At 39.7% G+C, this 25796-nt stretch overlaps 2 protein-coding genes across 3 annotated transcripts in view; one reads left to right on the top strand and one right to left on the bottom strand.

Moving 5' to 3' along the window:
- LOC111147265 (myoneurin) overlaps positions 1-13219 on the top strand; it is a 39580-nt gene extending 26361 nt beyond the window's left edge. For both annotated transcript variants that reach the window (XR_002640610.1, XR_002640609.1), the window contains exon 10: positions 12948-13219. The gene's annotated coding sequence lies outside the window, so the exon portion shown is untranslated. The remainder of the gene's footprint in view (positions 1-12947) is intronic.
- On the bottom strand, positions 676-20725 carry LOC111147282 (leucine rich repeat containing 34). Its single transcript, XM_022503236.1, has 11 exons — positions 20623-20725; positions 16586-16706; positions 15928-16046; positions 15767-15831; positions 14465-14548; positions 11244-11372; positions 9310-9405; positions 6292-6446; positions 5757-5912; positions 4467-4593; positions 676-3210 (listed from the first exon to the last, which is right to left on the bottom strand). Exons 1-11 carry the CDS (start codon positions 20723-20725, stop codon positions 3007-3009), a joined length of 1359 nt encoding a protein of 452 aa, XP_022358944.1. The 3' UTR covers positions 676-3006.
- Between the last annotated feature and the right edge of the window lie 5071 nt (positions 20726-25796).

Here is a 25796-nt window from a genome sequence, read left to right as displayed (position 1 = left end):
CTTTCAGTCTGTATGCATCTTTAGGTCTGATGTCTCTTGTAGGCAGCATATAGATGGGCCTTGTTTTTTTATCCTTTCAGTCACCTTATATCTTTTCCTTGGAGCATTTAGTCCATTTACATTTATTCATTCATTCATTTATTTAAGATTTTATTTATTTATTTGACAGTGAGCAGAAGTACAGGGAGCAGCAGGCACAGGGAGAGGGAGAAAGCAGGCTCCCCACTGAGCAGGGAGCCCTGTGAGGGGTTGGATCCCAGGACTCTGGGATCATGACCTGAGCCAAGGGCAGATGCCTAATGACTGAGCCATCCAGGCACCCCAGTCCATTTACATTTAAAGTAATTATTGATAGGTATGTACACTAGCATTTTGTTGTTTACTGGTTGTTTCTGTAATTTTCTCTTCCCTTGTGATTGATGGTTTTCTTTAGTGTCCTGCTTGAATTCCTTTCTCTTCTTGTGTATCTGTTAGAGGTTTTTACTTTGTTGTTACCCTGGGGTTCATATATAACACCCTGTGTAATAGCAGTCTATATTGAGATCATGGTCTCTTAAGTTCTCTAAGAGCACTGAAGTTTTATTCCCCCCTCCATGTTTTAGGTATATGAGGTCATATTTTACCTCTTTTTGTGTATCCCCTGACTAGTTTTTATAGATAAAATTGATTTTACTACTTTTATTTTAACCTCCTTACTAGGTTTCTAAGTGATTGATCTACTACCTTAACTATATGTTTGCTTTTACTGTGAAATTTTCTCCTAATTTTCTTCCACTGTGGCCTTTTCTTTCCACTTAAAGAATCTCCTTTAACATTTCTTGTAAAGCTAGTTTAGAGGTGATGAACTCCTTTAACTTTTTTTTGTCTGGGACACACTTTCCCCTTCGATTCTGAGTGATAATCTTGCTGGATAAAGTATTCTTGGTTGCAGAGGTTTTGTTTTGCTTTTTTCTTTCAGCGCTTTAATGATGCCATGCCCTTCTGGTCTATAGAGTCCTGCTGAAAATGAGCCTTATGGGGTTTCCCATGTATATATGTAACTGTTGGACTTTCTCTTTAATTTTTGTCATTTTAGTTATGTATCTTGGTGTGGACCTCCCTGGGTTCATCTTAAGACTCTTCTTGCTTCTTGTACCTAGAGATCAGTTTCCTCCCAGATTAAGGAAGTTTTCAGCTGTTATTTCTTCAAATAAGCTTTCTGTCCCCCTTCTCTCATCTCTTTCTGGGATCCCATAATGCAAATGTTCATACACTTGATAAGTCACAGAGATACTTTAACTTATTCTCACTTTTTATTTTTACTGTTCAGCTTGAATGTTTTCCATTACCCTGTCTTCCAGATCACTGATTGATTCTTCTGTATCTTCTAATCCACTGATTTCCTCTAGCCCATTTTTTATGTTAGTTACTACATTCTTCACCTCTGACTAGTTCTGAGTTCAGCCACTCTTCTCTCAAGTCTGGTGAGTATCTTTCTGACCATTACCTTGAACTCTATCAGGCATATTACTGATCTCTTTTTCTGTGGTTTTGCCTTCTTTCATTTGGAAAGTATTCCTGTGTCTCATTTTGTGTTTCTATGAATTACTTAAGTCAGCTGCTTCTCTTGGTCTTGAAAGTAGTGGCCTTGTGTGGAACGTGTCCTGTAGTTACCTGCAATATGGCCCTCTCTGGTCACCAGAATTTGTTGAGGTTGAGCTATGACGGATGCTGGCGTGCTGGTGGATGATGCTAGCCCTCTGCCCTACCGCCTACAGTGATCATCCTGTAGTGTTGAGGGCACACTGGTGGGCAGGGCTTGTCTGCTGCACAGCTGGCTAATAAGCCCTAGTCATCTTTACATCATGCAGACTGGGCCAGCACTCAGCCTGTCTGCGGTGGTCCGTGTTGCCTGCTCTGGGCTCACTGGTAGGCAGCGCTTGTTTCCTGTGTGGGTGACTGTGAGACCTGGTTGCAGCCCAGTGCTGTCTGGAATGAGAGTGTGACTGCTGCAGACACACTGAGGAGTAGGGCTTGCTCCCTCTAGAGGCAGCTGAGAAGCATGGCTACAGCATCTGCATGTGCACTGGTATATGGGGTTAGCTCCCCACTCCCCAGGGCAGGAGATGCTGTAGAGGGGTGCCTACCACAGTGGGCAGGTTGGAAGGGCAGGGCACACAGTTGCTAGCAAGGTAGGGGGAGAAGGTCAGAACTGGCTTCTACAAGTGTCTGACTGTCTAGCCTGGGAGAGGACAAGAAAAATGGCACCCACTAGCACTTTCAAGCCCAGGGAAAGCTCCTGTTTATTTCCTATAGATTCCTGCCCCTCCTGTACACATCCTAAAACTAGTTGAGAAATCTCTCTTAGATATACCCCAGGCACTTTTCAAACTGCTGCTTCTATGCTGTGTCTTGGGCCAAGTTATTTAATGTGTTGGCTTTTAAAGACTTGGTTTCCTGCAGCCCTCCAGCTCTTCTGGAGTTAAGCCACACTGATTTTCAAAACCAGACATTATGGAGACTGGTCTTCTAGTGCAAGTCCTCAGGGCCAAGGGTGTCCATTGTGGGGTCGCTCCTCCTCGCCTGTAATGTCCCTCACCTTTGTGAGTGGTCACTCCAGGAGTTTCATTACCGATGGCAGATGGCAGCTCTGTACCTCCTACACTTTTGATGTGACCTTGCTACACCTAGCTGTGGATGATCTACACCTAGCTGTGGGTGATCTGTTCTGCCACCCGTCAGGTAGTTTTCAGAGTGAGTAGCAGTACATGCAGCAGTTGCCACCATGTGTGGCTGGGGTATAGGGAGACGGTGAATTTAGGATTCTCCTACTCTGCCATCTTCCCTCTCCTGTAAAATTTTTTTTTAAACAATGATACTGTTTTTCCACAGTGGACAGTTATACAAAGTCATTTTAATATAATAATTTTTTTCAAATGTATAAAAGGTAAGATGTTCTATAAGAATTTAATAGGCAATAAAATATTAACATAAGACAAATAATGTGAAAATTTCAGAGCTTGTTTTTCATAGATGTCCACCTACTGGTACAAGAGTAAAACCTGCATTAGGTGAGTTTGTGCAAGCTTCTCCGTAAGTTGGTCTCCAGTAGTAATGCTTTTTAAGGCCATTGGAGACTTCTGCAAGATACACATGTCCATCGACCACAAATGGCTCCACATCTGTATTGTCTGGTTTTAGACGGCCCATTTGAATTAAGTCTGAATAAGCCTATGATTTTTAAGAAAAGAGAAACCTGTCATTAAGAAATTGTTTAATTTCCATAAAATGAATAAGCTAATTGCAATTTTCAGATTAGCTGTGCTGATTTTCAGTTTAAAATATTCTGAGTAAATACTAAATTTTAGTATTTTTTACATATAATTTTTATTCACTTAATTTCACATAATTATAATCTTGAAAAAGTTACTTCTAAGTTTTGAAGTATTTTGTTTTATGGCTCCCAGAATTAACAGTTCTCTGTATTACAGATTTTGTGGGCCAAAGGTCTCATTGTCAAAATTTTCAAGTCCTACAGGGGTTTGGAAATGAGGGAGGAGGGAATTGTGTATGCCTTGAAAATCTGATGATAGCCAGGGACCCATTTCACAGAAAAATAAGCAACCAGATTTTGGCATACAGCTGTATGGAGTTCATGAACTCCCTGAAGCTAATTTATAGATTGAGGCTAAGACAATTTCTGTAGTATCAGATGCTGACCTGGCTGTAGCCTAATTCTATCTTCATTGTAGAATTTTCTTTGTATATCACTTAAGGATCATTGGTATCTTTGTTAAGGGTGTCATACACACATGTTAAAATGGTTGGTTAATAAGATTGTGAGTATAGAGAAAGATATATAGATAGTAAAAAATTTAAAATTTTAGCTGTTTTCTGCTTAGGCTTATTATTCCAAACTCATTCTAGTGTGTAGAATATGATCTTTTTCTGAAATCAAGGGTTTAAATAGTATATTTTATTACTCTTTTTGGAGGTGGAATTTTGGATAGTCTTTTTGCAAATTGAGAATTTTAGCATCTTCATTCTTTCCAAATAAAAACTATTTGTTAAAATGCTTTTTGTTTTGCAAGTGGTATCAAGGGCTGTGTTTACATAAGCAACCTAAAAGCAACATAAAAGACTAGGTCTCCAAATTCCATGTCTTGGTTTAATTACTGGGCAGCAGACTAGAGATTGTGCTACATCAAATTTAGAATAAATCAATAGTTCTGGTTTTTAAAATTTTTTTAGAGGAATTGGGATTGTATAATTCAGTGATCTCTATATTAATATGTGGTATTCGTTGCCTTCTATTTAAACCACAAAACTTTCCAGTGCTTAGTTTTTAGGACTTATGTTAAAATTTATCAAAACTGAAGTGTCTTACTACATTTTGGAATCATTTCCAAGGCCACCTGTAAATGCCTGACACTATAGAGAAGACGCCAGGAAAAGCCTTTAGTGAAGGAAGAAAAAAAAAAACTTACCACACATGTAGCCTCATCAAATTGGTTTCCCCAAATGTAAACATTCGAGAGTGTGGGATTTGTTTTCATTGACTGTGAAAGTGCAACCAGTCCTTCTCCCTGTATGTTGTTGCTGACTACTGACAGCCTATCAGAAACAAGAAGTAATAACCCTGGAAACCAATACATACTTCCACAAAGAAGATGCATAAGTTAGCCAACAACATTTATTTTATTTTGTAAATATTTTATTGTGTAAAATCTTGGGAAGTAAAGATACTTAAGAATAATGCTAACTGGGGCGCCTGGGTGGCTCAGTGGGTTCAAGCCTCTGCCTTCGGCTCAGGTCATGATCCCAGGGTCTTGGGATCGAGCCCCGCAGCAGGCTCTCTGCTCAGCAGGGAGCCTGCTTCCCCCCCCCCCCTGCCTACTTGTGATCTCTGTCAAATAAATAAATAAAAATCTTAAAAAAAAATAATGCGAACTAAAACCCAAGAAACTTCATTTTTTAAGTGGATGCTTCATGTACCTAGTAGAGTTACCTACATTTTAGAAACCAATAGTCTGTTATTATTCAGTAAATGTTTGTGGTGGGTTACAAATACACCCTTCAGGATAGAGTCCTCCAGTAATATTTTGATTATTTTTTGTCTTGATCATATTAATGATTTTTCTATAGAATTCAGGATAAATACAGTAGGCAGTAAGAATTTTCTCCATCTTAAGCAATCATAACTAGAATCAATCTAATTTTTTTTAAAGATTTTATTTATCTGACAGAGATTACAAGTAGGCAGAGAGGCAGTCAGAGAGAGGAGGAAGCAGGCTCCCTGCTGAGCAGAGCGCCCAATGTGGGGCTCAGTCCCAGGACCCTGGGATCATGACCTGAGCTGAAGGCAGAGGCTTTAACCCACTGAGCCACCCAGGCGCCCCTAGAATCAATCTAATTTTTAATAGACATTACTTTTGAAAAAAATTGAAATGTTTAATATGTCAGCTTAGAAATTTTTCATATTTCATCATGAATCTTGGGTTTTAAGGGGATTAATGTTAGTTTTTTTTGTTTTGTTTTGTTTTTAAGATTGATTTATTTGACAGAGATCACAAGTAGGCAGAGAGGCAGGCAGAGAGAGAGGAAGCAGGCTCCCTACTGAGCAGAGAGCCGGATGCGGGCCTCCATCCCAGGACCCTGGGATCACGACCTGAGCCGAAGGCAGAGGCTTTAACCCACTGAGCCACCCAAGTGCCCCTTGATATTAGTATTTTAAAAGTTTAAGTTTTTCTCTTGATTAAATACAAAACCATACTAACGCTCTAAGACTCCTGTTGTGTGAAGCAAGAGTTTCACTGAGATGCTTTGCTCCTGCATTTTCTATTCTGTTAAAAGAAAGATCTAGTACTTCCAGGATAGTATTGCTTTTCAGTACATCAGCCAAACACACCATTCCATCACAAGTTATTTTATTGCTGGAAGGGAAGAATACATGGTTACATTTGAAAATATGAAGTATTCTTTTATTCACAGAGATTAACATGCCTCAGAATTGTTGTATAGAACATTATTTTTCTAGTTTAGTAAAAGATTTTAATCACTCAGTTTCCAAAAAAGTTAATGAAAATTTGCTATAAAATGTTGCTCCATTCTGGTTTACTCATGATTAAATGCTCCATTCACATTGTTGAGATAAAATAATCAATATAAACTAAATACTAAAGCTTAGTACAAAAAGTTGACAACAATGGTTGTATCTTCTGATCTTTGGAATTACTGTCTTAACAGTGTAGCCTCGGTATCATGAATATTTACATAGATTATTCCCAGGACTTATAATGTATTATCACTTACCAGCTGACATCAAGGTAGCGTAGGCTTCTGTTCAGATACAGTGCGTCACATAACTGTTTCATACCACAGTTTTTTATATTATGCTTACACACCTGTAGTTCAACAAGGCAGTGATTTTCTTTCAACATGTGGCCTAGATGAACTGTGGATTCTTCCTAAAAATAGGTAAAACCTTATTCTAAAATACAGTTTTGAAGCTGTACATTTGATGCTGTACCAAATATATGCTAAGTTACTTAAATTAGCTTTTTTTTTTTTTTAAAGATTTTATTGATTTATTTGACAGACAGAGATCACAAGTAGGCAGAGAGGCAGGCAGAGAGAGAGGAGGAAGCAGGCTCCCTGCGGAACAGAGAGCCCGATGTGGGGCTCGATCTCAGGACCCTGGGATCATGACCTGAGCCTAGGCAGAGGCTTTAACCCACTGAGCCACTCAGGTGCCCCTTAAATTAGCTTTTTAAAAAGATACCAGTTGAGACTATTAGCCTATAATTTGTATTTGCTTTGGCTTGGTTTTTAAGAAAAATCACTTTTGCCACAAGTGATACTTTATCATTTTAAAAACCAGCAGCAGGCATTTGGAAAGTACAGTGACTAAGTGATGTAAATACGCTGGTTTTAAAAAGTCCGTTCTAAACAATCACTCCAGAAGGTGGGTTGGGCGGGGGTGATTGGCCCCATGATATATTGCACATATTAAGCTCCCTTACTGTTGTCCTTTCAAGAATCTCCAGATGTTTCTTATACCCGTATGTTCCTGAACTTTACTCTTGATCTCCACTCTTTATGGATAAAATACAAAGCCATTTCTCAATGTTGGTTCTATTTTAAAAATACACTGAGACCTTTGATATCCAATTCTTCCTTTTTTTTTTTTTTTTTTAAATTCTTCCTTTTTAAAATCATCCCAAATCTCTAAATACATTTCCAGTCACTGGAAGACTTACTTTTAATTCCAAACTCTAGCTCCTTCCAGGCAAAAAGTATATAACATCAATGAGGATTTGAATACCAAGCACTTTTTTTTTTAACAAAGTCAAAGCAGGTCTTAAAATGAATGGGTCAGTATTTTATGGTAAGAAGTCCTCTTACTTGATTGCGGCTTTTTTTCTTTTTTTTTCTTTTTTTTTTAAAGATTTTATTTATTTATTGGACAGAGAGATCACAAGTAGGCAGAGAGGCAGGCAGAGAGAGAGGAGGAAGCAGACTCCCTGCTGAGCAGAGAGCCCAATTCGGGGCTCAATCCCAGCACCCTGGGATCATGACCTGAGCCAAAGGCAGAGGCTTAACCCACTGAGCCACCCAGGCACCCCTGCTTTTTTTCTTTTTAAGTAAGCTCCATGCCCAGCAAGGAGCCCAACGCAGGGCTTGAACTGATGACCCTGAGATTAAGACCTTAGCTGAGATCAGGAGTCTGATGTTTAACCGACTGAGCCACCCAGGTATCCCTAGATTGCTGTATTTGTAAGTTTTACAGTCACTGGGAATGCTGATCATGAACATGGATATCTCTGTATGCTCAAATTATGTACTTCTACATAATAACTGAGAAAAACTACAAAAGTTAAATCATGTAGCAGTAGCAGATAGTACATGAGTTTTGTAATAAAAGTATATGAGCTTTATGAGAAAACTGTCCAGATACTAGCTGTATACTAGCTGCCTGACTTTGGGCAAATGATTTCATCTAGCTAAGTCTGTTTTCTTATCTGTAAGGTAGGTAAAATTATACTTCCCTCACAATTAACAAAAAAGTCCCTGGCATAAAATAACTGATCTATAGAACACTATAAAGCATTTTTTATTGTTCAGTAGTCTATAATCCTGTATCTGATTTATTTAAATTATTGCTGACACTGAAAAAGGCCCAAAGGGAGCTATAGTTTGGGATCTTAACAAATGCAAACTGACCACGTAGCCGGTCCAGTGTTGATCTGCATGGTGCCTGGAACGGGATAGGATACATGTTTGTGTTTTATGCTTTGATTGTGTTTTTTGTTTTTTGGTTTTTTTTTAGATCAAGAAATTTGGCTGAGGGACCACCCTTATTAAGGAAGGGAACTAAAAATCAGAAATAGTGTTTTTAGATCATTTATCAACTTTGACAGTTTGCTTAGGATGGCACCTGGCATCAGTATCTTTCCATGCTCCCCAGATAGTGAAATGGAATAGGTTTGCAGGCTTATGTTTGGGAACAGCAAAGTATGAAGAAGCCCAGGACTCTACTCCACAGCCACTGAAGAGACTAGGACTCAGAGGGACAGAGAGTGGCTGCCTTGGAGAGGAGAAGAAAGCAGCCTGGAGTTTAGCTGACTGCTAGAAGGACTGGGCTAAGAGCAGCGGCCTGCACCTGAGAAAGCCCTTGGGCTTTTGTTCACTCTTCTCGGATTTGGGAATAATGACACCACTCAACACACTTAAAAGAGGAATGGTGTTTCTAATGTGATTTCACATAGTTTAACATACTTATTTCCTCAAGGCTTTAATCAGAACATTTTGATTTAGCCTTCAAATCTCATGTCCTCAATCTGAGAACCTTGTCTGCCACTTCTAAAAGAATGTTAAAGAACACGGAGGAGCCTTGAAAGCAACTACCGTGTTTTTACTCATCATCTTGTCTCCAGCTTGCGGCTTACCTATAGGATCAAGTCCAGACTTCCCAGGCTGCTCTTCACACACATTCTGCCATTGTTACTCATGATTTCAAAGCAGTTTAGTGATAGTAATATAACAACAAAATTCACAGCCTTTAAAACTTTAATCATTGTTTTCATCTTGACTACTCTGCCTCTTTACAGGTTTACTCACTGTTAATCTGAGTTTACAAGAAAGAAAAAAGACCTGTTTACTGCTTAAATAAACAACATCTAAAATCATAATTTAACTCAGTTTTTCTTCAAATAAGTTCTTTGTAAATACAGTAAATTCTAAAAATATGAACCTTGAAATAACCTTCAATAAATAGTACCTTCGTTTTTTTCACATGTAATATTAGCTGTCATCACTTTGAATACATACCTGCTCACCATACAGTATAGGTCGGTTTAGGTTTATTCCCTTAATTGTTTGGTTTTGCGTTAGGACTGTAGCAAATGCTATCACACTTTGCATTCCCTAGAAACAGTAAATTCGTTAAGGAGCTGACAAAGTATATAATCTCCCTATTTCAAAATCAGTAATCTAGATTCAGAGAAATAAACTGTATTTTAAGATTTTGTTTATCGGTCAGAACTATAAAGCCTGAATTATAGTTTGATCAAACTCAGAAGTAAATTGTTACTATGTTCTTTGCTCCCTGCCCTAAAATCTGTAACACGCACAGGGAGTTTCTTAAAGTTTCAGTATCTGTTTCTTAGGACATTCACCTCTAGCTTTGCTCCTGAGTCCTCAAGTTTCTGTGTGTTTCCGACCTCGGATACCCAGACACACATGCAGATCCCAGCTAGGGTTCTACACTACTTAGAACAGACCTTGTGAAGGCATTCATTTATGTGCATACTCCTTACTTTCAGTGTGTGTGCAGTGGAAATACCTTATTGGAAGGGCCTAATTCTCCCTGATTTCTGTGTTGGACATCACCACACACCCCCAGCTTTAACACTAGGAAACCTGGGCCTCCTCTTCACCAGTCTACTTACCCTCCCATCCAAATAATCAGTAAGTCTTAGAGATTGTCTCTAAAAGAAGTCTCAGATTAACCCATCTGTGTGCCATCACCCACCCCAGTCCTTTTAACCCACCTGGACCATAACTTTAAGTGGTCAGTGAGCTTCTTGCTACCCTCTAATTCCCCACAGAAACCAGAGTGATTTTTTTTTTTTTTTTTTTTTTGACAGAGATCACAAGCAGGCAGAGAGGCAGGCAGAGAGAGAGGAGGAAGCAGGCTCCATGCTGAGCAGAGAGCCCGATGCGGGGCTCGATCCCAGGACCCCGGGATCATGACCTGAGCTGAAGGCAGAGGCTTTAACCCACTGAGCCACCCAGGCACCCCAGAGTGATCTTTTTTTTAAAGGACAAATCAAATCACATCACCACTCAAAGCCTTATGAGATGTATTTTGAACCCAATCCCCTTTTCCCCTGGCCTTGACCCCTAACCCATACAGCACTGCTTGATCTGGCCTCTGCACACCTCTCACCCACACTTTGAGATACTCTGACTAGCCACTCTGGCTTTTCAGTTCTTAAAACCTGCCAGACTCAGCCTTTCATTATTCATGTACCACTCATGATTTTTGCCATATTATAATATCAGTTTTACTGTTTACTTAATAGTTTTCTATTAAGTCAACTCACTTTTCCCACTTTAAAGTTCTATCACTACCATAAATGGAAAACTAATTCCTCAAAATAGAGCATCTGTAAAAATAAATACATGAGCAGTAAAATTACCTCTATCTGTAATAGCTGTGCTACCCATACCATAAGGGTAGCACTATCTTAGAGTCTGTGTGTGCTGGACCCCTGCCTGGGATGTTCTGCCATGGACCCTCTCCAAGGTAGTTCCTCAGATACTAGGCAACCATGCTATCATGCAGATTACCTCCTACCAGACAGAGTACTTAGCTATCTTTGTAGCAATTTTCTCTTTGATATTTTCCCAACTAGAATATAGGCTTTCTAATGAAGTAGCGTTTTTTCAATTAAAAAATTTTTTTTCCCTCAAAAAATCCTGTATAAGTTAGGAAGGGTTATAGATAGAAGCTTGGGAAGAATTTTATTCTAGTTATTCCTCTATAGTATTATTTAATACAATCTTATTAATAACACTGATATGCCTAATAGTAAAAGCAAAGCAAAACAAAAAAAATTTTTTTCCCTGATATTAGATATTAGGGACAAGCTTAAAAGTCATAAGACTCTCATTTAGCTGATCTCTTCAACAATTCCTTATCCTATTTCCAAGGAGATCGATGCAGTACGTGGGTGATTTTTCTCAACCATTTTACTTACCAGGTCACAGTCACCCAAATCTAATTTTTCTAAAGATGAATTAATTTGTAGCATTGCAGCAAAAAACATTCCACCTTTATTTTCAATCTTGTTTCCAGTCATTCTTAGGTATTTCAGAGTTGTATTCTTCTGAAAAGAAAAAGAATCAAAACTTCATTAAATTTGTATTCCACAAAATTTTTTCTTGATAACATCAGTTAGCAGACTTTTACTATTTGCAGACTCAAGTTTTCATGGTTTCATGGAGATAGAATAGGATATTCCTTAAAAATAACATTTAGTTTCCCAATAAGATAAAAATCTGGTTTAATTTTTTACCGGAAAGAATGCCCAGGAAACAGATGCCCAGTAAATGAAGCAGATTTTATAAGTTTTCCTTTCATTGAGAAATCTATAGATTCGTTTTTAAGAAAATTATACCACTTTTTTTTTTGAGGTGAAATTCACATAACCCAAAGTAAACCATTTTAAAGTATACAATTCACTGGTTTTTAATAAGTTCACAATGTTATGTTCTTAATAAGTTCACAATGTATAAGTTCACAATGTTCAAGGACCATCACCTAGCTAGTTTCGAAAACACTTCACCCCCCCCACCCCCAACAAAGAAGACCCTATACCCATTAAGCAATCACTTTATATTCTCCCTGTATCACTTTTAAAGGAATGTAATTCCTCAGACACTTGCAAAGTTTAACTCCTCTCATTCCACTCTTGATAATTCTTTCACAAAGAAAATTAGACATTTCAGTGTCCTAATAAATAGTAGAGGACATAACTGCAAATAACTGAAACCCCTTAAGAACAGGAAGAAGGCAAGGAGGTCCACTGTTAATAATGCCATTTAACAGAGTACTGCAGGTTCTAGATGAGGCAGTTAGGCAAGGAAAAGAAAAAAAGGCACCCACATTGGAGAAGAAAACTATGTCTGCATATAACAGGATATTATATATGGAAAATCCTAAGGAATCCACCTAAAAAAGTTGTTAGAACTAGTGCGTTCAGCAAGACTGCAGGACACACCACCAATATATAAAAATCAATTGTATTTCTACACACTAGCAATGAACACTCCAAAACTGAAATTAAAACTCCCATTTAGGGGCACCTGGGTGCCTCAGTCGGTTAAGCATCTGCCTTCGGCTTAGGTCATGATCCCCGTGTCCTGGGATCTAGCCCCGCATGGGGCTCCTTGCTCAGCGGGAAGCTTGCTTTTCCCTCTCCCACTCCCCCTGCTTGTGTTCCCTCTCTTGTTGTATCTGTCAAATAAAATATTTTTTAAAAAAAGACTGTCCCATTTATAGTAGCATCAAAAAGAATAAAGTATTAGGAATAAATTTAGCAAAATCAAGACCTGTACATTAAAAACAAAACACTGTTGAAGGAAATGAAAGATATAAATAAATGAAAACACATCCCACGTCATGAATCAGAAGACAATACTGTTAGGATGACAGTACTCCCCAAATTTTCTAAAGATTGAAAGCAACTCTCTCAAAATCCTTGTTTTTGGGGGGCACCTGGGTGGCTCAGTGGGTTAAAGCCTCTGCCTTCGGCCCAGGTCATGATCTCAGGGTCCTGGGATCGAGCCCAGCATCGGGCTCTCTGCTTGGCGGGGAGCCTGCTTCTTCCTCTCTCTGCCTACTTGTGATTTCTGTCAAATAAATAAAATCTTTTTTAAAAAAATCCTTGTTTTTCTTGCAGAAATTGATAAAGTGGTCTTAAAATTCATATGGAAATGCAAAGGACCCAGAAGAGCCAACACATCTTGAAACAACAAAAGGACTCACTTCTTGACTTCAAAACTGACTACAGACTACAGTAATCAAGATTGTGTGGGACTGACATAAGAACAGACATACAGGTTAATAGAATAGAATGAAGAGTAGAGAAACTGTTTGTAATCAATTTTTGACAAGGGCATCAAGAAAATTAATGGGGGAGAAATAATCTTAAATAGTGTTGGGACAACTGGATATCCACATGCAAAAGAATGAAGTTAGACTCCTACCTCACACCATATACAAATATTAACTCAAAATGGATCAAAGAACTAAACAAAGGAGCTAAAAACAAACTGTTAGAATATGCAAATATAAATCTTAATGATTTTGAGATAGGCAAGGCCTTAGATATAACACCAAAAGCACAAAGGAAAAAAAGTTGAACTTTATCAAAATTAATTTTGTGCTTCAGAGGATACCATGAAGGAAGTGAAAAGGCAATCTACAGAATGACAGAAAACATTTGCAGATCATGTATAAGAGACTTATATCCAGAACATACAGACTAGCAGTTAAAAATCAGCATTTAAAAAGACAACTAGACATGGGCTTTGAACAGACATTTTTTCCAAACAATGCCATATGAAAAGATGCTAAGCCTCGTTATTCATGATGGGAATGCAAATCAAATCCAAAAAACCTCTGCATATCTACTAGGATGGCTAAAGTCCAGAAGACAGTAACAAGTTCTGGATGTAGAGAAACGAGGACACTCCTACAGTGTTGGACTTGTAAAAAGACAGTTTGGAAAACAGTTGAACAGTTACCAAACGATCTAGAAGTTACACTTCTAGGTATATACCCAAGAAAACTGAAAACATGCATACAAAAATGTGCAAGTATTCATAGTACATTATTGTAGACAAAAAGTGGAAACCTAAATGTCCTTAACTGATGGATGAATAGGATATAGCCAAACAATGGAATATTATTTGGCAATAAGAATCAAGTATATTACAATACAGATGAACCTTGAAAGCATTAAGCCAGTCACAGGAGACCACATATTTTAAGATCCCATTTATGTGAAATGTCCAGAATAGGCAATCTATTAGATGGAACACAGATTAATGACTGCCAGGGGCTGGGAGAGTGAAAGAAGCATAGAGAAGGATTGCTAATGTGCACACGGTTTCTTTTGGGGATGAAATGTTCTAAAAACAGTGATGGTCAAGAAATTCTGAATATACAAAAACCCACTGAACAAAAATCTTAAAGTAAATTTTGATGGAGAAAAAGTAAGTTCTTATGTATGCTAAGTATCTTAAAGCTTTTTAAAAATGAGTTCAAAAATGCTCATGTAATATTACATTTTAATGAAGTGTAATAAAAATACATATTTGCACAATAATGAGTTCACAATAACATTTTGGTTAATTACAAGCTATCAGAAGTTAAAATTCCAAAAGAAAATGTTTGAGGTATATAAATGCTTACATGTAGTGCTTTAGCAATCAATTCTCCACCTTCTGGCCCAATATCGTTAAACATAAGGTTTAAGTAAACGAGTTTATGTTGCTTCTATAATAAGAAGAGAAAAGAAGCTATTACATATGTAATTATTAAGGAAAAAAATACAGGCGCTGCTTTATTTAAGTAAAAGAATTTACCTCCAAAGAAAATCTTTGTAACAGAAAATCTCCAAGTCCAACAAAAAGCTACCATTGGGGTGGGGTGGGCTGTGGGCATCATCATGCTCATTTAAACATAATTGCAATGTAGGTGAAAGAAAAAGACTATTCTATTTTGATCAATTATTCAAAGTATGAATGCCCTTTATTTAACCATAGTGTACAAGTTTGCAAAAGATGACTTAGGAGCTCTAGTTACCAGAATCTACCAAGAACAAATACACAAGTGGGTTTTCAGTTTATTTCAAGTGTTGTAAATACAGTGCAAGGTCAGGACCCTGGACATTTTGCAAGACTAGCATTTTGTGTGTGCCGCTAGACTAGGTGGTTTCACTGCAAACAGAATTAAGAAAACTTAAGAACATTTTGGTGATTTTTGCAACATTTTTGTAATTGCTGAGAATTAGTTCATACTTCTTAATCTTCACTCTGTCCTTGTGCTGTGTGCCATATCTCATGGATAGGAGAAATTTTTTTTAAAGATTTTATTTATTTATTTAACGGATACACAGCAAGGGAAGGGATACAAGGGCAGAGGAGAGGGAGAGGGAGAAGTAGGCTTCCTGCCAAGCAGGGAGCCCGATGTGGGGCTCTATCCAGGACAGGATATCATGACCTGAGCTGAAGGCAGACGCTTAAGGACTGAGCCACTCAGGTGCCCCTCATGGACATGAGAATTTTAAGATCATTTTTAAGCTCATTAGAAGTATATTTAGCAATTGGGGAAAGTAGTTAGGAACTTAAATAGCCAATTTAAACAATAGTGATAATGCTGCTTTAAACATTTTAACTGAAAATACAAACACATACCTATATTTGCCAATCTTCTGAGGTTGAAACAAAGCCTTTTCTTAAAGTAGACCTACTCTGATTGGTGGACCACACTTTTTTTTTTTTTTTTTTTGGACCCCACTGTCTCTCTTAAATGAAATGCAACCACAATGCAGCATTTCAGCATGGGCATCTTCAAAGAAGTCTGCAATAAAGGGTTATTAACTTAGCAGACTTGAGGTACTCAAACCATGTACCTTTCAAAGAAAAAGTACTGGCTCTTAACTGACTCCTGGAAGAAAACAAAAAGAACTAACAACATTTTGTAGTAAAATACCTGAAGCAGTCTTGCAGCATAGTATGCACCAACATCACTTATGAGGTTATATCTAACATCCAAACCTGAAGAACACGGATGAATACAGGCTGATATTCCTTATACTGAATAATTAAAATCAGGAAAATTAAAGAGGTAATGATTTTTAAGGAGACATATACCATTGATATATGGATTCTTCTTTAAAATTCTGAAAAGAATCCAAAAATCTTTGCCTGTTACTCTTTCTTCTGGCATTAAGCGACTGTTACCAGCAATATTTAATGTGATTCCTTCTGACCTATTAAAATGCAAAAAAGAAACCCACTAAAGAAATAGAAGTATTTTCCCCCTATATAAATAGTAATATCATGAATAGCATTTACTGAAACCAAGTATGTATCACAATATAGATTTATACCAAGTAACTTAAGACGACTGAATATTCAACAGATTTTGTAAATACTTCTATAGTATATAATTTTATTCTCTCTCTCTCTCTCTCTCACACACACACACACACACACACACACACTCCTCCTGATAGGTAATCACATCAAAGACTTCAATATTTTCACAAATAAATCCAGCTCCCAGGAGTTCAGGACAAATCTGAAGGCTAGACTTGGAGGCCACTGGTCTACTGTTTTTCCTTGTGTACTCTGCTACCTCCAAGACCAGCTAACAGTGTCCATCAGCCACTGTTCTAAATCAAAAGGTAGATCTGTTTTAAAAGCCATGTACAAATCGCTTTAAACAAATCACTCAGTATTCCAAGATTTTCATACAGAAGGAGGTCAGTGAATACTACTTATGTAATCAAGTATTTGTCTTCCTTACCCCTTTTCGAGTTCTTCATCGACTTCTTGGAGTATATGCAATATAAAAGAATTAATTTTCTGGGACTTTTCCATACAGAGATTATAGTAAGTTTCCTGGAGATGGCCAGTAACTTCTGGAGCTTTTGAAAAATAAGTGCATTACTCTTCATCACATATAAATGATATCAGGACCTTTCCTGTCCCCACTCATTCCCCTCCCAAAAAATTACACTTCTTCAAAGATAAGAATGTGTATGTATAGAGTCAGGAGTGAGGAAGAAAGGGCAAAAGAATTAAGACTAGAGAAAGGAAGAAAATAGAAGGAATTAGGGGGAATAAAAATGCTGTTTGGAGAAGCAGGGCCATAGAAACACTCACTGAGACTAGGCAGACACTAACTTGTAAGTGACACAAAGAAGAACTAACATCCTGGTAGCAGAGGAAAAGGATATTCAGAGAAATTAAAGATTTTGTCCAAAATCATACAGCTAATAAGGGTAGAGTATAAAAAACAGACTCCAAAGCCTCTTTCCACTCTACCACACTGGGTTAGGGGACTCACGTTTTCTTAAAAGGATGTCAAATAAAAATTTTTTATTTTATTAAAAATAAAAATTATTAAAAATATTAAAATATAAAAATATTTAAAATAAAAATTTAAAATTTTTTATTTTTTATTTTTTTTTATTTTTTTATTTTTTTATTTTTAAGATTTTATTTATTTATTTGACAGAGAGATCACAAGTAGGGAGAGAGGCAGGCAGAGAGAGAGGGGGAAGCAGGCTCCCTGCCGAGCAGAGAGCCCGATGCGGGGCTCGATCCCAGGACTCTGAGATCATGACCTGAGCCGAAGGCAGCGGCCTAACCCACTGAGCCACCCAGGCGCCCCTTATTTTTTATTTTAATCAGATAAAAACATTTTAATCAGAGGATCTAAACTCAAAAAGGATCTGAAAAATCCGTGAGTCCCCAAGGCTCCCTGGATACCCTCTACACATGCACATTGATGGCATCTTTGACTACAGCTCTGTGGGTTCCTCCTAAAACTGAGTTGAGGCCAGACTCAGAGAAGCTCTTCACCTACCCTGGCCTTTCACTTCCTCTTTGTAAAGGTTGATTTTTCTCTGTTCAGTCCTTAATAAAGATGATAGAAACAAAGCAGGAGTTGAAATCTCCTTCCTCTGTTATGCCTGAAGCTTTCCTTAATGGTCTTACTGTTTTGGATATTAATTTACAAGGATCTTTGGAAGACCCAAGTCTTCTGGGAGTAGAAATGATGTTGTTCTTCTTCTTAGAAGCACCTACCACTATCTTTGTTTTCTGTCTTATCTTTTGTATAGGTCTTTTTTTTTTTTTTTAAGAATTTAATTATTTATTTGACAGAGATCACAAGCAGGCAGAGAGGCAGGCAGTGAGAGAAGGAAAAGCAAACTCCCCACCGAGCAGAGAGCCCGATGCGGGGCTTGATCCCAGGACCCTGAGATCATGACCTGAGCCGAAGGCAGACGCTTAACCCACTGAGCCACCCAGGAGCCCCTGTATAGGTCTCTCAAAAAAATAAAAATAAAAATCTGTGCTCAGAGATCTCACTACTCAACAGCTTGGGGTCTTCAGGATCCAGCCTCTGAGTTTCTGCATCTCAAGAGATGTACTTTGCTGAGATTTCTGTACTGTATGAACTCAAGAGTTTGCTAAACAAACTTGCAGAACAAGATTTAAAATGAGGAACATTACATTAAAAATGAAAGCACTAAACTTTTCTTAATAGTTTTCTTTTAAATCAGGTTTTAAAGATTTTATTTATTTATTTGACAGAGATCACAAGTAGGCAGAGAGAGAGAGGGAGAAGCAGGCTCCCCGCTGAGCAGAGAGCCCCATGTGAGGCTCCATCCCAGGACCCTAGGATCATGACCCGAGCTGAAAGCAGAGGCTTTAACCCACTGAGCCACCCAGGTGCCCCATCTTTTAAATCAGCTTTTAAAAAATTAATCTAACCCACTTATTCCAGACAAGTTGGAAATTTCAATATCAAAAGGAAATAAATATCAGCAATCCTATGTTAAAGAACCATTACAATTAAGGTCTCTGGGTATTTCCTCCTTATTGTTTTTCTCAATTATGTACATATTAGCCTTTTTTTTTTAAATTGGAATATTTCAGTACAGTTCTATATCTTTTCAGTTAACATAGAGTTTTCCCATGTCAGCCTTGGAAAAATTTTAATGTCAACAGAATTTCCTGTCTTATGGGTTGATGTATATAAGAAACCCTTCCTTATTTTAGGAAATTTCCATGAATCTAAATAACATTTTAGCACAATATTTCCCAAACTGTGTTCTTCAGAACACAAATCTTTCATGAGATGATCAAACATGTTCTAAATAGAAGAGATTTTATTCTCATATACATTTGGGAAGTTCTGAATTAAAGCTAAACAGACCTCTATAATACTTCTCAGGACATTTACAACATTCAAGGGCACAAAGACTTCAAATTGTTGAGCCTGAAGAGAAGGGAGAATAAAAATATTCCGTTTCCCAGACTTACGTGACCATGGTTCACATAGAGTTCAAGCTACAAAATGCTACTTTAGCATTCTCCACAGACAACACAGCAAATTGATCTGTAACAAATTTACTTGTTGAAGCTGGGCTCCCACCAGGCTTCTTTTCTCCCTTCTGGCTACTACCTTCCTTGGTATTAAAAAGCAAAGACTGAGCCTGCCCTCAGCTGGCTGCCCCACACCCAGAATGTGCACAAGAAAAGTTTCACGACTTAGAACTCATGTTTCTCTGAGGGAAGGAATCTTAGACTACAAGCTAAATATAGCTAAAGAAAGTTACAGGAAAATTCTTAAGAGCTCCTGGGTGGCTCAGTGGGTTAAGCATCTGTCTGCAGCTCAGGTCACAATCCTGGGGTCCAGCCCCACGTTGGGGTCCCTGCTCAGCTAGGAGTCTGTTTCCTCCCTCTGTCTCTCTCCTCAGCTTGTGCTCTCTCTTGCAAATAAAGAGATAAAATCTTTTTTTTTAAGGGGGGGAAGGAGGAAGAAAAGGAAAGGAAAAGGAAAAGAAAATTCTTATTACCTGACCATGGATTTAAAGTATTTAAAATTTTCTGCTATATTTTTCTGCTATGCTCTTTCATGTTGTATGTCAGGATTTTATGGTACCAAAAATTTATTTCCTGTATTCATCTTAGGGGAGAATAATAAATCCATCTTCAAATTGTAAAGCTAAAACTAAGACTAACCAGTTACACAAGAAAATATAAAGAATCTAACTCAAATGTCATTTTTCTTGTATTCCAAATATTTTTCACCGGGCAGCACGTTTTAAAATTTCTAAAGAAAGGGCTCATTTTGGAGGTGGTCCCCTAAGCCCTTCTATACTGAACAGCCAAATACCAGAAAATCTAAGGGTTGGGAGTGAGTCAGACTGGGTTGGTTGCCCAGGATCAGCTGTGTGACTTTGAACAAGTTATCTTAATTCTCCCATCTTAAATTTCCTCTTATGCTAAAAGCAGAGCACGGTGCCCATCTCAAGGATACAGTCTTCTAGCACAGTTCCGTATCTATAGGCACATTAATACAAACATCCAAAATGGAAATGGAGGCAAGAGGAGGGACGTGCAGGCTATGCTTAATTTGCTAGAGATCATTCACGGTTGCAGAAATACTTAAAACGGAGGTGACATAGATACCAAGTCAGAACGGTCTCAAGGCCCTTTTGCCCACCTAGGCCCTGCTTTCTGGAACTTCCACAAATAAAGGGCCCCAGAACTTTCCCGGAGACTCTGATAAGGGTAAAGCAACAGACACACCTTCCTCCAGGACAATGGCTAGTGTGAAGGGCAGACCCATCGGGGGAACTTGGGGCTCCCTTCCCACCCACATTTGGGGGCCCCAAAGTTCTGGCCGCAGCTGAGGTTCCCAGGGGCGCCCGCCTGCCACACCGCCTCCAGCTGGCAGCCCGCTGGGAGGAACCGGCTGTGCCAGCGACCCTGCCGCTGGGGCCGGAGACGCCTCCTGCTCTCGCCGAAGGACATCCGATTTCTTACCACTACCGTCCTCGGGGGCCGAGGACGGATTAGGGGTTGTAGTGGGTACGGGAGTGGGGGACCCAGGCCCGGCCCCCGCGGCCTCCTTCCCCGGGCCCCACATACTCCTCTTCACCCCTAGGCTGCCGCGGAAGCGTTGTCATGACGACGGCGCGCATGCGCCTGCCCAGTCCCCGGCCACCCACCTGCAGCTCCCGGGCTCAGATGAGCGCCAGACCCTGAGCGCCACCTCTCGTCCGCTGCGCATCCCCTGCCATTACCCACGTGGGCCTCAGGGCAGGCTGCGATTGCCAAAGCAATGGAAGTTCCTTGGTCACCCCCTCTGGCTCCGGATCCCCTAGACCTTGGTTAAAAACACACGGAGGGTGCTCTGGCTCCTCTGCAGAGGGACGTTCTTGAGGTTTCAGGGGCACGGCTGATGGGCTAGGAGCCGGGCTACAAAGACGATTATGACACAGTCTCCTCCCCAAAGTGTGTACATAACTGCGGTGGCCACGTGCAGTAGCAGAGAGTAGCAACAGCACGGATAAGGCACGGAGCTAAGGGAGCTTAAAGGGTTATGTAGATAGTCTTGGGGGGGGGGGGGCGGGGGGCGGGGATATCAGGGAGGGCTTTCTGTAGGAGGTAACTTCCTGAGTGGTCCCAGTTAATCCACCCCAGGCCGGAACAACTTGGTAGGTGCTGGAGACGCGCTGGTACTTGGGGCTTCCAGATGAGTACAGGGTGGGAGGCAGGCAGGCAGGGTCGACCCACGAGAAGCCCTTGTGCATCCTCTGAGCGCCAAGCTGTTATGGGACAAGGACGCTGGGAGCTCTCAGATAGGGATCAGCAGGTGGAGGGTGGATTTGACAGGACCTGGGGGAGGTGAGGTCTGAAGCAGTTGCAGTAACCCCGCTGAGAGAAGATCCAGTTGAGGCTGGACTTGGAGAAGGGAGGAGAAGAGAACAAAACCCAGCCACAGTTACAGGCAACATGCTCAGGTACTTGGATGTGGGAGAGAGAAAAAGAGGAAGGAGGGAAGGAAAGGTCTTCTGTTTGTGGTTACCATAGACCCCAGAGGAAGCAGCTGAAGGGCCCCTGGAGAGAGCTCTGGAGCCAACCAGAGACTCCTTGCCTGGGAGAAAGAAGGATGCCCCTCAAGGTGAAACCAAGACGTATCTGAACACAGTGAAAACAAAAATGTCCAGGACCTCTGTCCCTAAATATACCCCATTAGGCAATTCCAGAACACCAGTCCACTGCTAAGAAACTCTGCTAGGCAAGGCGGGGTCTCTTCACACCCAGTGTAGCCCAGATTTTAAGCATCACTTGAATTACTTCAGGTTAAACATGAATAGAAAATATTTTCATTTACCCCATGTTCTACCAACAAAGCCAAGAGGTAGCTTGAAATACTAAAGCATGAGTGTGCGTACAATTCAGCATCTACCCTCCCAACCCCTTTCAGAGTATTTGGAGTTAAGTGGAGGAAAGTAAAGAAAGGTTCAGGATTTATTAATTACTGCTCTAAGGGAAGGGAGAGATACTCTTCTAAGGGAACAAGAAGTGCCAATCACCCTTTTGTTCTAGAGAGTAACTAGAAAACATGGTCAGAACAGAATAAACAGAAAAGAGCTGCTTTTAGCTAGACAAACAGCACTTAAAGCACTGTTCTCCTTATCCACCTTAGCAAAAAACAAAACCAAAAAGTAACAGTATTTGTGCTGAACTACAGCTCATCAAACTGCATATCAAGTAGGATGGTCAAAACAACAACAACAACAACAAAAAACTGACCATATGTACAACTCCTTTCCATCAGCACATTTTTTCATTAATCCAATGATTTCCAGGTGGAGAAGGGATATAATTTTTTAAAACCCTCCCCTTGAGAATCACTGACTGGTGGCGAAGGGATAGGAGGTGGGGAAACCTGTTGCTGAGCTGGCTTCAAGGAGACTTAAGTGGATTCACTGGGTGCTTAGGTGTCAAGAACCCAGAGTGGAAGTCGAACTTGAACCTCAGCTTTCTGGAAGTCAGAACCAAAGAGAATATATGAGGGTTTGTAGTCCCCACTCTTCTATAAAAGGCAGCATTTATATTTCTCTGGCACCTTATGGTAAGAAGGTTTAGTAGGTGTATCTTTATATAAGTAACTTAATAGACAGGTCTTTGATTATAGTTTTATAAAAAAAAATCCAGAAGTATTTTTCAAATGTTTCTTTTATTGTAACTATTTAAAAAGCCAACAGCATGAATTTTCATAATTACAGTCCTCCTGTCTTGAGGAAACACAGATAATAGGGTCTAGGTAAGTTGTTTCCTGCTAACATGGAGACAACTCCAAGGTTCTGGGAGAATTAATATTTAACACATTCATTAGTTATTTTTCCCCAGGTACCAGAAGGCTCAACTGAGCTGCTAGAAAGTGTCAGAGCAAATTCCTGGTTGAATTTTCTGACGAGTATCTGACGTGCTGGCTTCCGGTGTTGCTCACGCATGTGTGTTGTTTAGGTACTAAATATGCAGGTGGAAAAAATAGTGTTATCAAAAAAATTATTTGGCCCATGGATAAAAGAGTGAGTGGTCTGAAAAGTTTACATTTTTATTATCTGACGAGACAAAAAGGTATCTGATTAGTAATAGAATAGCACCTCAAACCTCCTTCATTGTGCAAGACAATAATTTGAAAAACCACATTCTAAAAGAAAAAAAAAAAAAGGTTTTGCCTAGGAATTACTAGATCTATAGCTTGGTGGTACCTGTAGGGGAATGAAGGGTAGAAACATTTTTGAAAATGGGTAAAATGCCCGTCTAAGCCTATTTAAAGAAAACAAGTCCCGAGAAGCTATTTCAGATCAATAATTTGGTGACAGCAGGGATGGGGGGACACCATGCAACACGGCTAACAATTCTGGCAAACGAATGTTTCTCTAAGGCCTCTTTTACCTGCGGTTGGACCCGTGCTTGGAAGACTCCTCACTCTACAAGACTTTCAGAGCTCATTATCAGATTATAGACTTTTTTCCTTCTATTTCTCTTAACATACCAAACACCTCCGTATCCTAGTACTAATGTGGAACTTTCTACTTACCAAACACCTGACAGCAACTGGGGGTTTTCCAAACAAGCCAGTCTCCAGTTCTATGCAGACGCCAAGTAGGTGTCCTGAGGTTTGATTCTGACACTACACACCGAGTTAGTGCCCACCGTACAGCTTGAGAGCTCAGTCCCGTAAGACTGCTTCCCACCTCAGATACCAGCCACAGTCCCAGGTTGTCACCAGTACCAGTGGACTCCAGATTGGGGGTACCCACAGCTCTCTCCTGAATTTCAACAATTCGCTTTAAAGGTTCACAGAACTCAAACACTTTACTTACTGTTACCGCTGTGTTCTAAAAACTACGGTTCACGAACAGCCAAATAGAAGAGATGCACATGGGGAAGAGAGGGTATGAGGAAAGGGCACAGAGCTTCTACACCTTCTCTGGACACATTACCCTTCAGGCACCTTGATGTGCTCACCAACTCAAAAGCTCTCCCAACCCCGTTGTTTACGGTTATAGAGGTTCCATTCTGGAAGCACGGTTGATTAAATCAATGGTCATTGGTGATTAACTCAACCTCCAGCCCCTCTCCCAGTCGCCTCTTCTTGAGGTCCTGGACTAGGGCTGAAAGTTCCACCCCCCTCATCACGTGGATGGTTCCTCTGGCAACCAGGCCCCCTTGTGAGGCAATCTGGGGGCCTAAGGAGAGTGACCGCATTAGTATGGACTCAGGTGGGTTGAATGGGGCTTATTATGAATAACAAGAGACACTTCTCTCCAAACCCTCAGAAAACACTAAAGGTTTTAGAAACTTTTGTATCAGGAACTTGGGAACAAAGACCAAATATGTATTTATTATTATATCACAACATCACACCTAGAATCTTGCCTTTATTATTGTCTGAGTCATTTAGATTCTCCCTTGCCCAGGCCAAAAATCTAAAGTTGCTTGCTTATGAAAGTTTTCCACTCAAGTCTGAAGTTTATATGGGTCTTCATCTCGTATTACTTGAGAGGAGACTTAAACATTTTTCCTGGGGTTTGGGTTTCCCAGAAATTTTTATCAAAGCAAAGGGTGTTACCCTTACCATTACATGATTCTCCAGCCCTAGGTATATTGAGGCTCTTGGCTTGTCTGTGTTAGAGGGAGAAGATCTCCTAGGTGAAGCTGTAAGTAAAATCTTGAAATTATTTTAACTAGAAATGGTTATTTATGCTATCAGAGCCACATTAACCTCAGGACCCTAGTCTTATCTATCCAGTTGGCATGTAAATAGACTTGGAAACGAAAGTATCAACAATTGATATAAATTTGAGAAGGTTGATCATTTTCCTAAATGGTTTTTCTCAGGCATTAAAATTACCCCTAAAGGGACCAATTATTAAACTATCCAAACCCTGACTCCTTGAAAAGACACAACAGTTATTACACCTAGATATTCCACAGTAATACTGGGTTGTAACAAGTTCATTTGGCCACGTTGCAGTAGCAATCCTTATGAAAAAAATAACCAGTAAGGAATCAATCTTATCTGTTCTTATTTACTGTGGCTGAATTACTGGCCAACCTGTTGCAAATCTGACTTTGCAACCTCCTTTTATTAAGTCTGTTAATGGATATACAATTATGTAGCTTTCAGAGTCCATCAAATTGGTTCCAGACGCGTGTGGCATATAGGATTCTGGTGAGATAATGTATGTACACACACATTCAGACACTCTAGGCAGGTCTCATCATGGAACAAGACAAATGTTAGGAGAAATAAGTTCTTTCATGTGTCTGGAAGCCCAGATGCACTTGGGTTAACCCTAATCACACAGCTAGTCCGCAAGAATCTTCCTGAGATGACTCTGCTGAAAGGCGTCCAAAGAAAATCAAGCCTGAATGCTCACACCCAAGCCTGATTTTAATAAAAACCAGGCTTCTGGGGCACCTGGGTGGCTCAGCGGGTTAAAGCCTCTGCCTTCGGCTCAGGTCATGATCCCAGGATCCTAGGATCGAGCCCTGCATCCGGCTCTCTGCTCGGCAGGGAGCCTGCTTCCTCCTCTCTCTCTGCCTGCCTCTCTGCCTACTTGTGATCTCTGTCTGTCAAATAAATAAAATCTTTAAAAAAAAATAAAAAAAAATAAAAACCAGGCTTCTGGTAA

Source organism: Enhydra lutris, unplaced genomic scaffold, assembly GCF_002288905.1.
Source record: "Enhydra lutris kenyoni isolate GAN:26980312 unplaced genomic scaffold, ASM228890v2 scaffoldscaffold2, whole genome shotgun sequence".
NCBI classification, from domain to species: domain Eukaryota; kingdom Metazoa; phylum Chordata; class Mammalia; order Carnivora; family Mustelidae; genus Enhydra; species Enhydra lutris.
Note: the sequence above shows the minus strand (reverse complement) of the source record. Positions and strands in the feature narration are given on the sequence as shown.